Source organism: Pinus tabuliformis, chromosome 8, assembly GCF_031772625.1.
Source record: "Pinus tabuliformis cultivar Carrire ecotype Pingquan chromosome 8, CPIR1, whole genome shotgun sequence".
NCBI lineage: Eukaryota > Viridiplantae > Streptophyta > Pinopsida > Pinales > Pinaceae > Pinus > Pinus tabuliformis.
The window spans coordinates 1918317528-1918334109 of record NC_142294.1 but is presented as its reverse complement, the minus strand read 5'-3'; the positions used below and the strand labels follow the sequence as shown (position 1 = coordinate 1918334109).

At 36.7% G+C, this 16582-nt stretch overlaps 1 protein-coding gene across 1 annotated transcript; it reads left to right on the top strand.

Moving 5' to 3' along the window:
* The first annotated feature begins 201 nt into the window (after positions 1-201).
* Positions 202-14859, top strand: LOC149244155 (inactive UDP-glycosyltransferase 79A6-like). The gene is made up of 4 exons (XM_089371450.1): positions 202-403; positions 7702-7907; positions 14219-14429; positions 14537-14859. Exons 1-4 carry the CDS (start codon positions 202-204, stop codon positions 14857-14859), a joined length of 942 nt encoding a protein of 313 aa, XP_089227576.1.
* The last annotated feature ends 1723 nt before the right edge of the window (positions 14860-16582 follow it).

Below are 16582 nucleotides of genomic sequence, written 5' to 3'. Positions count from 1 at the left end.
TGCACTTTAAGAGATTTGATAAATCCATGGTATTGAAACTATTTTATCATCATTATTTGGAAGAAGCCATGTAAGAACAAGTTTAGAAGGACGTTATGACCGAGGAATATGAATCAATAATGAAGAATGGAATATGGGATGTCGTGTCGAGAATGAAGGGAAAAATTTTAGTGACTTCCAAGTGGCTATTCAAGATCAAACATGGAGTCGACGGTAGAATTTAGAAATACGAGGCAAGGTTCATGGCTCAAGGATTCTCCTAGAAAGAGGGAGAATATTATGACGTTGTGTTTTCACATATGGCCCGAGCAGGTTGAAAATGCCATTGTGTTGTTCGAAGCAAGCCCTAGAGCATGGTATGCCTGTATAGACAGTTATTCGGCGAAGCTGGGATTCATAGAAAGTAATGTCGATCCTAACGTCTACTTCAAGGTAATCTGAGGTATGTCGTTGACTTTGGTTTTATATGTTGATGATCTATTTTTGATAGGTAGTAATCCCATGATGATCAAGTGTGAGAGAGAGTTAGCCTCTGAATTTGAGATGAAGGACCTTGGACTCATGCACTACTTTCTAGGCCTTGAGATGTGGCAAAGGCCCGGTGAGATTTTCGATTCACAAGGATAATATGTCATGAAGCTAATGGAGAGTTTCAAAATGGAAGAATGAAAATCCTTTCCCACATTGATGGAAATGAATTTCACAAAGTTATGGGGAGAAGCTACAGGAACCAATTTTGCGAATCCATTCGAGTATAGGCAATTGATTGGGGCTCTAATGTTCTTAGTGAACACCCATCGAGACATATGATATATAGTGAACATGTTGAGTCAATTCATGACTGAGCCTCTCCATACACATTGAATCACTCCCAAACAGATTTTGAGATATTTGCATGGGAGGATCACCCTTGGTTTGAGATATTATGTCAGAGATGTTTGACTTCATCGATATACTAATGCTAGCTGGGAAGGAAACATTGTCAACATGAAGAGTATGTTTATATGTTTTATTAGTCTCAGATATTCCATGAAGGAAAATATGTCATGAAGCTAATGGAGAGTTTCATAATGGAAGAATGCAAATCCTTTCCCACATCGGTGGAAATGAATTTCAAGAAGTTATGGGGACAAGCTGCAGGAACCGATTTTACGAATTTATTCGAGTATAGACAGTTGATTGGGGCTTTGATTTTCTTAGTGAACACCAGTCGAGACATATGCTATGCAATGAACATGTTGAGTCAATTCATGACTGCGCCTCTCCATGCACATTGGATCACTGCCAAACAAATTTTAAGATATTTTCATGGGACGATCACCCTTGGTTTGAGATATTATGTCAGAGATGTTTGACTTCATCGATATACTAATGATGGCTGGGCAAGAAACATTGCCGACATGAAGAGTATTTCTATATGTTTTATTAGTCTCGGATTTGCCATGAAGGAAAATATGTCATGAAGCTAATGGAGAGTTTCAGAATAGAGGAATGCAAATGCTTTCCCACATCAATGGAAATGAATATCAAGAAGTTATGGGGAGAAGCTGTAGGACCCGATTTTGTGAATCCATCCAAGTATAGACAATGGATTAGGGCTATGATGTTCAGTGAACACCCATTGAGATATATGCTATGCAGTGAACATTTTGATTCAATTCATGATTGGGCCTCTCCATGCACATTGGATCATTGCCAAATAGATTTTGAGATATTTGAATGGGATGATTACCCTTGGCTTGAGATATTCTGTCGTAGATGTTTGACTTCATGGATATACTGATGCTGGCTAGGCAGGAAACATTGTCGACAAGAATAGTATGTCTATATGTTTTATTAGTTTTGGATCTACCATGCTATCTTGGATTAGCAGGAAGAAGAAGTTTGTAGCACTAAGTACTATCGAGGGGGAAGACAGCGTCTCTAGCATGGCTAGTTGTGAAGTAGTTTGGTTGAGGAATCTCTTTGAAGAGCTATTTGAGTAGGTCCTAAACACTGTAGTGATATATTTCAAAAACAAGAGTGAGATATGTCTGGTAGAGAATCTCGTATTTCATGACAAGTCCAAGAAAATAAAGATGTGATATGATTACATTCAAGATATTGTGCAGAGACGAGTCGTTAGACTCCATCATATATCGAAAAATGAGAAGATTGCATATATACTCACCAAGGATTTACCAAAAGGGAAGTTCTTGGTCTTCAGAGAGAAACTTGGACTGATGGATCTGAACCCTCCTGATAAGAGGTATCATTGATTGAGAACACTCAGCCAACTCTTCCCCTCATGTCTGAGCTCCTAGGGTGAGGAATTGAGATAGAGGGCTCTTGGGGTTGATGGATCTATCGAAAATAAGGTCAAAGATGTTGCTCCCCTATCTGTTACCCATAGGGTTGGAGATGATTCTCCCTTATCTTGGTCTTTTCATAGTATACTCGAGTTGGCATCATACCCATAAGATGGACTTGTTGGGAATATCACTTCCCGTCTGGTCAACGGGTTGAGAGTGTACTTGGGGATGTACAGCCCAAGCTTACTCTGATGTAGGTGTTCTACCACATGACTCTTCAAGGTCGTTGATGGGAATATCAGTGGGAATGAGGATGGGTTTAGATGTTCCCCTATATCACCTATTACTCGATATGGAGTTGAAGATGTTTAGCTCCTCCATGAGATTTTGAGTTGAGATGTGCTCCTGGATGTAGTTTTAGGTTGAGATGTGCCCGCTGATATTATTTCAGATTGAGATGTGCTCTCTAACATTATATAGGGTGGTAGTTAATGTTGCCCGATGATTCTTCTTCTTTAGATTCAAGAATGCTTCAACAAATGAGTAGAGATGGGAGTCAATGATATGACGAGATATGATGGGGAGGACTTATATTATTAAGAAGCATCAAAGTTACAAGAAAATTTAAAGAGATGACCCTTATACCTCTCGTTCGGATGATGGCCTAAAATGGAGAGCTCAACTAGAAAAACAGACTGTGCGGATGGATTCCTAGCATGAAAACGTACAAAATTGACTATAAACTTGACCAATTCTAACATTGTCACCTCTGGCCCTTTAAGAGAATCTTTTCAGCATCTCCTTGATACACTTGCTCAAGGTTCCACACTTAAGGGTCGCTCGTGGTTCCACAGGTCGGCCCTCTAGCTCTCCTCTAGTCCGCTAGGCAAATGAGAAGGTTTATATATAAAGTTGGGTGACAGACTTACTAAACCAAGGTCATTGACCTATTGGTAGTCATCAGTAGATTTGGTGGGAGCAAGTAGAGTTCCAACACCACCCACCCCATACATATAGTATTTGTTTTAACATAATGCATTGGTGGTTTAACTTTGGGTCGATGGTTATAACATATACCGCGACATGCTTTATTGGGCATTCAATTAGTGCTAAATGGAGCAGCCCAATGGGGGTCGACCCATGTGGGCTAGGTGGGATCAACCCCCACCAACTTCCCATATGACAGTGACCATCGAGGTTGGGAAGTTCCATCGGGGGTGGCCTACTCACCCATACCATGTTTTTATTTACAATATAATAGCATTGAGACTTGGGGGTGGAGAGGTTGACAAATTTTCCCATCCAGTGGCCAGATTCCATGTGTCAGGTTGCTGCTAAATTGTTGCCTCCTTAAGCCTGCCACTTCGCCATGTTTGACCCAAGCTTTGACCAACTATAACTTGAGCATACGAACTCAGATTTGGGTGTCATTCACACCACTGGAGTCAAGATGACGAGTAATATGATCTAGTCCTACTTTGACTTCCATCTAATGACTTTAATTTTTGAGCTATTTTCAAGGCCACTTGTACCTATAGATCCTCCCAGATCATTCCTACCCACTAAGAAGCTTTTGGTCCTCCAAAAGCATGAACACATAGTACATAATTCTTGTGTCTTCTTCGAGCCACACTTTCAACAGACATATAGACGGGGTAGGGGAGGGGTTAGAAAAGAGAGAGAGAGAGAGAGAGAGAGAGAGAGAAGGGAAATATACAGAGAGGGAAAGGAAGAGGGGGAGATATATGGATAGATAGATAGATATGGGGAGAGAGAAAGAGACCATGACTTATTTTGAGGGGGTTGATATAGAGAGACAAATAAGGAGAGATGGAGGGAGGTATAAATATAGATGGTAGGGGGACAGAGGAAAGAAGAGAAAGATAGAGAAATTTAGCAAGAGGAAGATAGAGTGAGATGGGGGAGAGAGGGAGGGGAAGAGAGAGAAGGAGAGGGGGAGGTAGATAGACACAGAATGGAAGGTAGAGAGAGAGAGAAGTAGAAAGAGTCTCATAGAGAAAAATACAAACATAGAAGTTAAAACTAGAAAGTCATGAATATTTTAGATTTTCACCAAAGTAGATGTATGAATTTCAATGTAGTTGATGGTTTCTAATCCTATTTGATCACATGCACTATATGCGTTGATTTCAATGTAGATGTCGATTTATAATTCTATTTAATACCTTACACTAGATGCATTGATTTCAATGTCGATGTTGATTTCTACTCCTATTTGATTGCTTGCACAGGATGCATTGGTTTCAGTGTAGATATTGATTTCTAATCCTATTTGATCACTTGCACTAGATGCATTGATTTCAGTGTAGATGTCGATTTCTAATCATATTTAATACCTTACACTAGATGCATTGATTCCAGCGTCAATGTTGATTTCTACTCATATTTGATTTCTTGCATTAAATGCATTGGTTTCAGTATATATATTTATTTCTACTCCTATTTGATTGTTTGCACAGGATGCATTGGCCTCAATGTAGATATTAATTTCTAATCCTATTTAATCGCCTGCACTAGATGTGTTGATTTTAGTGTAGATGTCAATTTCTAATCATATTTAATACCTTACACTAGATGCATTGATTTCAATGTAGATGTTTATTTCTACTCATATTTGATTGCTTGCATTAGATGCGTTGGTTTCAGTGTAGATATTGATTTATAATCCTATTTTATTTCTTTCACTAGATGCATTGATTACAGTATAAATGATGATTTCTAATGCTATTTGATTGTTTGCAGTACATGCATTGATTTTAGTGTAGATGTTGATTTCTGATTTGATGCAACAAGATGTATGATGTACATTGATTTCAAAGTAATTAGATTAATAATGTGCATTGATCTTAGTGTAAGCACATATCTACCTCCTCCATCTATATCTCTATCTCCCAGTGTTTCTTCCTCTATATATCTCTATCCTAGCCCCTAAACATACATACTCTCTCTATATCTATCTATCTCTCTCACCCTCCCTCCCTTTCCCCTCCCTCTCTCTCTCTTCCCCTTCTCTCTCTCCATAAATATATCTCTTCCTCCCTCCCTACCTTTGCCTCTGTCTTCTTCCCTCTCCTCCCCCATATATATATCTATCTCCCCTTCTCATCCCCAAAACACACACACTGTCGCTCAACGTAACCACATAAAAATTAGTCAACCATAACTACAATACTTGAATTTTCATCCTAACTAAAATGTTTGCTTACCCCAAACGTTTTCTTCTTGAAACCATAAACTATTTATAATTTGCTACATTCTTATTATTCCCATTTTCCATCATTCAACATTGTTAATTACTTTGCATTCAAAAACAATAATAGAAAATAACTACCATTGAAAATTATTTGGGGTCTAACAATACATAAATTACAATGCCTAAATTTGGACAAAACTACAATTAATATTGGAGAGCAACAGAGACAAGGTATGTTGTTATTTACTACAGCAGCTCGAGTTTAGTATTCAAGGTATGTTGTTGTTTACTACAATAGTTCGAGTTTAATATTTGAATGGTCTGTGATTCCAACTACTCTTTTCATATGATCGATATGAGAAAATGGAAAAACTAATATGTGTGATAATAGGAACAGTAGAAAAAAATAGTTTCAGATTGATTGCAATGAAGATTGTTTGTAATTGACTATATTCTTAGTATTCACATTTTCTATCTATCAAAATTGTTACATTGACACTTTGCACTCATATTTTTTATTTCATCATTCAAGTTACTAACAGTCTCTCTCATCTCAACAAACAGAGGTAACTAAGCAAATTTTAAATTAAATTGACCAAATTAATCTTAGACATATTTAAGATATTTAAAATGATCAAAATAATTAGATGCTGAGCAAATTTTGTATGACTACACATGACTGAAACCAACCTAGATCCATCTTAACACTGGATCTATGAGGCGCCGAGAGGGATCAAATCTCTCAAGGTGCAAACCTTTCCTCAAGTTTTGAACTAAAAAAATAGGTTTGCACCTTGAGAGATTTGATCCCTCTCGACATTTGATAGATCTGGTGTTAAGATGGATTTAGGTTGGTGATAGTTGAAAACCTTGAAAATTTAATTTATAAAAAAATTGATTGTAGTAATATTATAATAATTTTATAATAAAATAATGGCATTTGATAAGAGTGTTATTATAACTAGAACAAACATACTTAAAACAATGTTTAATAAATTCTTAATCTTCACATCCAATGGTAGTAGAAAAAGACTTCAAAATTTAATTTATAAAAATAAATTGAAATCATACTAATCTTATAATAATTTTATAATAAAATAATGACATTTAATAAGAGTGTTATTTTGGTATTATAATAATTTTATAATAGAATAATTACATTTGATAAGAATGTTATTTTAGTGATTCAATCTCCATCCATAATTGTAGTTGAAAATTATTTTAAAATTTAATTGACAAAAATAAATTTAAATAATACTAATATTAAATAATTATATAATAAAATAATAATATTTGATACAAAAACATTTATTGAAAAATATTTTAAAATTTAATTTATAAAAATAGGATTTAATCATATTAATATTATAATAATTTTATAATAAAATGAGAGTATCATGCTAGACAATGTCAAGTAAATTTTGGATCTCAACATTTAATTATATAGAACACTTAATTATATAGAGAAAAATAAATTTAAAATTTAATGTATAAAAATAAATTTAAATCATATTAATATTAAAATAATTCTACAACAGAGTGTTGACATTTGATAAGAGTCCCATTTTAGCTACACCAGATGAGCTAAAACGATTGCGAATAGACTCTCAATCTCTACACACCATTCTAATTGAAAAAACTTCAAAACCTGATCTATAAAAATAAATTTAACTTATATTAATATCATAATAGTATAATTACATAAATTCACAATCTCTGCACACCATTCTAGTTGAAAAAACTTCAAAGTCTAATTTATAGAAATAAATTTAACTTATTAATATCATAATAGTATAAGTACATTCGATAATAGTATTATTCTACTGAGACAACTTGACACAGTGTCCAATAAATTCTCAATTTCCACGCCTATTCGTTCATAGAATCTTCATACGTTTTACTGCAGCATGTGAAAGCTATCCCCTTGAGACTTCTTTAGTGTTTTTAATGAAGAGATAGAAATTGCGGATCATATAGACTTTCCTCACAACCCTGAGATACGGTTAATGTAAAACAGAAACTCATTGTGGTATGATGGACAACCAGATTAGAAAGAAGAATCTTCATTTTCTGCTGTTTCCATGGTTGGAGCAGGGACACATTAATCCCTTTCTACAGCTCTCGAAGGATCTTGCAATCCATGGCCACACAGTCTCTTTTCTCTCCATTCCCGTTAACATCTCCCTGTAACTTCAGGAGTGGCCAGGCCGGATCGAGCCGCTGGAACTGCCATTACCCCCCACGGAAGGCCTGACTCCGGGGCCGAATGCACGGCAGACATCCCCATAGAAATGCCGTTTTCCCTCCAGAAAGCCATAGACGGCCTGGAGAAGCCGTTCGGAAGTCTCCTCAGGCAACTCTCACCCGACTACATTGTTGTTCATGACTTCGCGCAGTATTGGGCACAGAACTTTTGGGAATTTTTTGGTAAATTCCAAAACAAAATCACTGAACAGAGAACAATGCTCTGTTTTTTCCACAGGATCTTAACACATGGAAGCTATAAAAAAAAATTTTGCTTGAGAACAGAGATTCACACACACCCACAAAAGCTTTGTATTCATTAATCAAAGACAACTGCTATTACAAAATTATTCTTGCTCTGCGTGAGGTATTACACCAATAACATTTCAACAAAAATTACTCTGTCTCTTTTTGAAAGGATTTACACTGCTGTGTGTAAATTTTTCATTTACATTTACTGCTATAAAATAAAAAAAAAATTCTTACATATGCTGTTGCAGTTTTACATTCATATTAAAAAAACATTACATTCAGGCTCTGTCGAGCATTCCCTTTCTCCCTACTCACGCTCTGCTATGTGCTTACAATGCTTTCTTCTCAATCATATTTTCACGCTGCTATGTTCTGTTTTTGTTTCGCACCGCTGTGTGTTTCTTCCCTTTCCTTGCATTACAATAGTCAACTCAAAAAAAACATATTACCTTACATATGCAACAATAAAAAAAACTTACATACGTTTACTATGCCATACTTCCGTAAGTAAAAAAACATTAAAATTAAAATCTTTTACCTACAATCTACGTCCATAATAAATTCGGTGAAAAATTAAATTTCTCATCCTTTTGCTGACAAACCTGGCGGTCAACCAAAACATTCACTCCACGCAAGTTCAAATGGTGCAGGCCCCTTGATTTAATCGGACGGATATCGCTTGCCCAAACTAAACGAGCAATACGCCTCGATAAAAAGCTATTTTGCAAAACGTACTGGGGACACGCGTCAAATGGTGATTGTATCGGGGGCGTTTGAGAGAATACCACCAACTTGTGAAAAGCGGTGCGATAAAGACAAGTAGTTTTCCGGAATTGTTTTACGGTCGCCGTTTAATGGTCACTGCAGTTGAAATTATATTTCAACACTCCCCTTTAATTTCAACTGTTGGGTTATCAATCATACCCAAACGTTTCCTCAAAAATTCAAAGATTTTCTGGTCCAATGGCTTGGTCAGAATGTATGCAACCTGTTCCTGAGTCCTACAATGTTTTAAAACAATTTCTCCATTGCTTACCAATTCCCTGATGTAATGAAACCTGGTGTCAATGTGTTTCGTTCTCTTATGAAACACCGAATTCTTGGATAATGCAATAGCTGAGCTATTGTCACAAAAAATCACAGTTTCTTTTGCCTGCTCTTGGCCTAAGCTCCTTAACATTCTTCTCATCCAAACTGCTTGACATGTTGCTATTGTAGCTGCCACATATTCAGCCTCTGCTGTAGACAGTGCTATAATAGGCTGTTTCTTAGAAGCCCATGAAATGGCTCCTGAACCCATGTGAAAAACATAACCGGATGTGCTTTTCCGATCATCTACACTTCCAGCCTAATCACTATCAGTGTATCCAACTAAATCTGAACATTCTGAAACAGTATATAAAATGCCAAACCTTTTAGTACCTTTAACATACCTCAAAATTCTTTTTACTGCCTGCCAATGTGCTTCTTTTGGCCTCTCCATGAATCTAGAAATTAAACTAACAGCAAACATTATATCTAGTCTAGTTGCAGTCAAATACATAAGGCTGCCAACTATACTCTTGTACAAACTAGGATCAAAATCCTTGCTGCTGTCCTCTTTGCTGAGTTTTAATCCCATCACTGTGGGAGTGATCGCTGCCTCGTTGTCCTGCATATTAAATCTTTCCAATACTTCATTAACATATTTTGCTTGAGAGATAAAAATCCCATTTTCATTTTGATCTACTTATATTCCTAAGAAGTATCTCAGCAAACCCATGTCAGTCATTTCAAATTCTTCTTTCATGACTGTTTTGAAGTTTTCAATGAGATGATCATCATTACCTGTGAAAATAACATCTTCAACATATAACACAACAATTAGAATTTTACCATCCTTTTCTTTGATGTAGAGGGTGGGTTCTCCCTCACACTTTTCGAATCCATTTTCCAGTAGATAGGAGTCTATCCTACTGTACCATGCTCTTGGTGCTTGCCTCAGCCTATAAAGAGCTTTCTTCAATCTGCATACTTTGTGCTCTTGGCCTTTCTTCTCATAGCCTGGAGGTTGTTCAATGTAAACCTCTTCCATTAAAACTCCATTTAGGAATGCTGACTTCACGTCCATTTGGTAAACTTTCCACTTGTTTTGTGCTACTATGGACAGCACTACTCTCACTGTTTCCATTCTTGCAACTAGTGCAAAAGTTTCCTCATAATCTCTCTCATGCTGTTGCTTATACCCTTTGACAACCAGCCTTGCCTTGTGTCTTTCTATTTTGCCTTCAGCATTACTCTTGGTCTTGTAGACCCATTTGACTCCAATGACTTCTTTTCCTTTTGGCAGTTCAACCAAATCCCATGTCTTGTTTCTTTCTATGGCATTAATCTCCTCATCCATAGCTTCTATCCATTTCTTATCCTTAATAGCATCTTCGAAATGAATAGGGCCATCAACATGACAATATAAAGCAAACAAAAAATTCATACCTTCATCATAAATGTCACTTAAATTTCTGAACTTCTTACCTCTTTCATTTGGTGTGCAAGTGCTTGAAGAAGCACTTGAATTTCCTCCTTATGGTGTGCTTGGAGAAGCACTTTCATTTCTCTTCAAGGGTGTATCTTGTTGTTCTTGTGTTGGCGGTGCTGTTTGGGGATGTATTTCAGCCATCTCCTCATCATCTTCATCATGAGACAAACAATTTTAACATTCATTGTTTTCTCTATGCTTCCATCCTAAGCTTCCTCCTCAATGAATTGAACATCTCTGCTCACAAAAAACTTCTTCGTAGATGGGATATACAACCTGTAAGCTTTAGATTCCTCACTGTATCCAATGAAAATACATTTCTCCCCTTTGCTGTCCAACTTCCTCCCTAGCTGATCTGGAATGTGTGCATAAGCCACACAACCAAAAACTTTCATGTGGGTGACTCCTTGCTTTCTCCCACTCCATGCTTCTTTTGGCATTCTGTTCATGACTACTTTTGTAGAACACCTATTCAAAATATATACTACACAGTGTACAGCTTCAGCCCAATAATCATTTGGCAAATGCTTTGCCTTTAACATACTCCTCGCCATATCCATGATTTCCCTATTCTTCCTTTCAGCAACTCCATTTCGCTGCGGAGTGTACCTAGTGGTAAACTGTTTGTGAATTCCATTTTCTCTACAAAAACGTAGAAATTCCTTGGAGATATACTCACCTCCTCTGTCAGTTCTTAGAACTTTGATATGCAGCCCGCTTTGGTTTTCCACAAGTGCTTTGAAATTTCGAAATTTTTCAAACACTTCACTTTTGTTCTTTAGAAAGTAAACCCAAGTTTTTCTAGTAAAATCATCAATGAATGTTAGAAAATATTGGCTGCCTGCTAGTGATGGAGTTTGCATTGGTCCACATAAATCTGAGTGGACAATTTCTAAGGGTGCTTCTCCCTGATGGAAAACTTTCTCTGTGTTGTTTCCCCAAGATACAACCTTCACAAAGGCTGTCCAGTTTCTCTATCAATGGTAATCCTCTTACCATTCCTTTTCTACTCAACAAATTAAGACCTCCAAAGTTGAGATGTCCAAATCTCAAGTGCCACAACCAATTTTCATCCTTTGGTTGGCTTTGGAAAGCCTCTTGTGTCACTGCTACTATTACTTCTTTATTTTTTAAATCTGCCTCTATTCTGAGAGGGAACATCCTGTTCCTCGTCATCTTCACTTCAGCAATACATCGTTTGTTGGGTGCTCTATCCATGATGGTGCATACATCATTCTCAAAGAAAACATTGTAACCCTTTTGAACAAGTTGTCCAATACTTAAGAGGTTACACTTCATTCCAAGAACATAATAGACACCTGCTACGGTTTTCTTTTCACCTTTCTTTGTAAATATTTTTACTTCTCCTTTTCCCATAACAGAAATTTTACTATCAGTCCCAAGTGTGACTTGTGATTCATATTTTGATCTAAAGCAGAAAACAGGGCTATGTTTCCTGTCATATGGTTACTACAACCGGAATCTAGAAACCATATATCTTCACTATTTGTTTCAGCCATATTACAAGCTAACAACACATTATCTTGGCTGATATTTTCTCTAGTGATATTTGCACTAGATCTATTACTCATATCATGCTGCTTCTTCCTACATTCATTGGCATAATGCCCATATTTTTTACAATAATAACATTGGACATTGGATTTTTCATACCTTTGTCCTTGAGCATGATGTTGTCCACTTTGTTGACTGCTGCCTTGGCCTTGGTTCTGATTTGGATCGCTGCCTCTTCCTTGAGCATTTGCTGGACTGTTCCTTCCACCTCTATTTTGGCTTCTGCCTCTTCCTCTCTTGTTTCCTATGCCTTGACCTCTTTCTCTTCCAAAGGACATCTGGGTCTTAAAGGCTTGTTCTAGAGATGAGTTTTCATTTCTACTCAACCTCTGCTCATGTGTTATCAGTGATGCATGAAGTTCGTCAACTGAAAAATTTGTGATATCCTTTGTCTCTTCTATGGTGGTGACAATCACATCGAACTTTGAGGGTAGGACCCTCAATAGTTTCTCCACAATCCTCCTTTCTTCAAGAGTTTCTCTATGAGACCTTATCTGTGTCACCAGACCAATCACATGTGTGAAGAATGAGTCAATATTATCTGACTCCTTCATGCACAGATTCTCAAAATCTCTCCTCAGCAATTGTAGTTTTGTTGTCTTCACTCTCTCCATGCCTTGATAGGCTGTCTTGAGGGTTTTCCATGCTTCTTTGGATGTCTTAGCTGCTGCTATCCTTGGAAACAAACTCTCATGCACCGCTTGATATAAAAATACAAGGGCTTTGGAATCCTTCTTCTTATTGCTCTTCAATAGATCTTTCTCTGCCTGAGTTAATCTATTAAACTCATCTTCATCTCTTGGCTCTTCAAACCCATATTCAACAAGTTCCCATAATCTTGTGAGGCAAACAGGGCTCTCATTGTTATGGCCCAATAGTCATAGTTTTTCCCATTAAATTGTGGGAGCTGAGTATTAAAAATACCCATGCTAGTGCTGGTGCTGGAGCCAGCCATTCTTGCACTCTCTCAGCTATGCTTCAAATTGTATATTTAAAAATCACTGAGTGTCTTCAACAGCAACACACAAAAAAAACTTTGAGAAATACCTGGATTCTTTCTTGACTGTGTCCTCACTCTGCTGGAGAAGCTGCTGCAGCAAGAAAATCCTTCCTTAAGCTTCTTTGACACCTTCAAAGAGCCTGGACAAGCTCTGATACCACTGTTGGGAATTTTCTGGTAAATTCCAAAACAAAATCACTGAATAGAGAACAATGCTCTGTTTTTGCCACAGGATCTTAACACATGGAAGCCATAAAAAAAAATTGTTTGCTTGAGAACAGAGATTCGCACACACCCACAAAAGTTGTGTATTCATTAATCAAAGACAACTGTTATTACAAAATTATTCTTCCTCTGCCTGAGGGATTACACCAAGAACATTTCAACAAAAATTACTTTATCTCCTTTTGAAAGGATTTACACTGCTGTGTGTAAATTTTTCATTTACATTTACTGCTGTAAAATAAAAAAAAATTCTTACATATGCTGCTGCAGTTTTACATTCATATTAAAAAAAACATTACATTCAGGCTCTGCCGAGCATTCCCTTTCTCCCTACTCACGCTCTGCTACGTGCTTACAATGCTTTCTTCTCAATCATATTTTCACGCTGCTCTGTTCTGTTTTTGTTTTGCACTGCTGTGCATTTCTTCCCTTGCATTACAATAGTCAACTCAAAAAAAACATATTACCTTACATATGCAACAATAAAAAAAACTTACATACGTTTACTATGCCATACTTCCGTAAGTAAAAAAACATTAAAATTAAAATCTTTTACCTACAATCTACATCCATACTAAATTCATCAAATTACTTTAGCATGGTGAAAAATTAAATTTCTCATCCTTTTGCTGACAAACCTGGCGGTCAACCAAAATATTCACTCCACGCAAGTTCAAATGGTGCAGGCCCGTTGATTTAATTGGACGGATATCGCTTGCCTGAACTAAACGAACAATACGCCCCGAAAAAAAGTTGTTTTGCAAAACGTACTGGGGACACGCGTCAAATGGTGATTGTATCGGGGGCATTTGAGAGAATACCACCAACTTGTGAAAAGCGGTGTGATAAAGACAAGCAGTTTTCCGAAATAGTTTACAGTCGTCGTTTAATGGTCGCTGTAGTTGAAATTATATTTCAACAAGAACGTCGCTGCTGCGATGCGCGTACCGTCCGTTTATTTCACAGTGTATTCGTCGGCGATCTGCAGTGATTCCCTGCTCCCTTCCAGGTTATTGAACAAGGAAATAACCACCGAAGAGGTGGCGGCTCCGCCGCCCAGATTTCTGTGTTTGGCGATATCGTTCACGTTGTACGAAGCGCAGGATACGTTAGGTATGTAAGTAGGAATACCTGGTAGTGTTGCTCCACCCTATCGTCTGGCTAAATGTATGCAAGGATGCGTGGGCGTCGCCGTGAAATCCTGCTTTGAGGAGGATGAGGAGTTCCCGTGCTCTCTGTGGGCCCACTCATGCCCGTCTCCAAGACCGGCCCGGATGACCACGAGGGCTCGGACCTGCTAGATTGGCTGGACCTGCAGAGGCCATCATCTGTGGTGTTTGTGTCGTTTGGCAGCAAGACGTTTTTGGCGAGAGAACAAGCCCATGAACTGGCACTGGGTTTGGAGGCGAGCGGACTCTCGTGCCTCTGCTCGCTGCGTGTTCCTCACTTCTTGGACAACGCCTGGGAATATGTGGGGAGTGTTTTTTATGATGTGATACGTATAATGGGAAATATGTGTTGTGGAGGTTGGAAGAATGGGTGACTATAGGGTTGAACCTCACATTTATTGGTTATAATAATATCTTTCTTTTATAAATACTTTCTCAAAACTAAATATAACTAATCTGAATCACTACTCAACTTGTCCATTTTTTTTCTATTTTTCTCAAAAATGTTGCTAAAAATGACTTAGAAACATTGTTGGAACATGCATATGAATTTTCCTAAAAAATAAACATAAACATTGAACAAATATCTCTATATACTAACTATAATGGACAATAAAGTTTCAATGAAGTTTTCAAGTCCTCATATTGCAATGTAAATTGATAGCCATTGCAAAGTTCTCTGTTATTGTAGTCCTTCTAGAGAGGTATTAAAAACATTTTTTGCATTCATTTATTTTAAGATAGATACCCAACCCAAATTTCCTATTCCTAATCATTCACATCTAGAAATGTTCTACAATATAAATTGAAAAATTTCATAGAGGAAAATTATAGTTTTATAAGACAATAGTAAAGTTATAGAAGCTATATGATTTTGCATTCATTTATTTTAAGATAGATAGCCAACCCCAAGACCCTATTCCTAATTGTGCACATCTAGAAATGTTCTACAATGTAAATTGCAAAATCCCATAGAAGAAAATTACACTTTTATAAGAAAATAGTAAATTTATAGAAGCTATATGATTTCTACCCATTGAAACAAATACAAAAATGTGTTATTCAAAGAAATAAACTCAAATGAATAGTTAGAATGCATGACTCAACAAGTGATGTACTTACTCGAAAGAATACATAGTAGATGTTACCAACAACTCAAATGTAGTTGAAACCTAGAGCCATTGATACAAGAATATTTATGCATAAATAAATTACCTCAATTAATATACTAAAAAATATGTAAGCTTCACACGAATTACATTGATCTTCATGTAGCCACAAGAAACATAGCTCACCCAAGCTCTTTTTTATTGTACTAAAAAAATTGAGTCCCACTTGCTCTACTCCTCATTAGCTTGTCAAACCCATTTTAATCTAACTAAAAGAATTATGAATCAAAGTGCAAGGATAAATCCATATGACACAATATGTCCAAGTGATTGCCAATGGTCATTTAATTTTCCCTTTTATTACTTGAGAAAGGTTAAGAAAGAAAGAGAGATTCAATTTATTTATCTATGGATATGATATAAACTTGGGGGATAAGAATGGAACTTATAATCATATCAACAATTGAACAATCGGAAAGAGTACAAGAAACATTAGATAAATATATGAAGAATATGGAGGAACAAAGAATAATTGAGTACTACAAGGTTTAAATAATTATCTCGATTTTTTTTTTCACAATTCCAAATAAGAGAATTTTGGAAACAGTCACACTACTGGGGTGGGGGGGTTGGGGGAGGTGGGTGGGGGGGTTGGGGAATCAATAGTCTTAACCATTACACATCTTTAAAACTCTTTCTCCAATATATTAAACAATTTATAACTTAACATATAAGCAATAGATCTTAAAATACAGCAACAATAATCATCACATGAGAGCCATAACATATGAAGTAAACATGAACAATGAGACACAAATCATCACATCACATGGGAACATAGGATATCTGATGGAAAATGCCCTAGGGGTAAAAAACCTCCCATGTTGTTATTGCACTCGGGGTAAAAAAACCTCCCATGTTATTATTACACTCCTCAATATATTTTATTATGTGTCAAGCAAATCAATACATAGAGTATACAAATCAA

What these genes read in the sequence shown, in the direction of transcription:
- LOC149244155 (XM_089371450.1), top strand. Translation starts at nt 202, where the DNA reads ATGGAGTCGACGGTAGAATTTAGAAATACGAGGCAAGGTTCATGGCTC. An exon ending in GAAGCTGGGATTCATAGAAA is followed by an intron (nt 404 to 7,701) that starts GTAATGTCGATC and finishes CTGTAACTTCAG; the next exon opens with GAGTGGCCAGGCCGGATCGA. An exon ending in CGAAGCGCAGGATACGTTAG is followed by an intron (nt 14,430 to 14,536) that starts GTATGTAAGTAG and finishes GAGGAGGATGAG; the next exon opens with GAGTTCCCGTGCTCTCTGTG.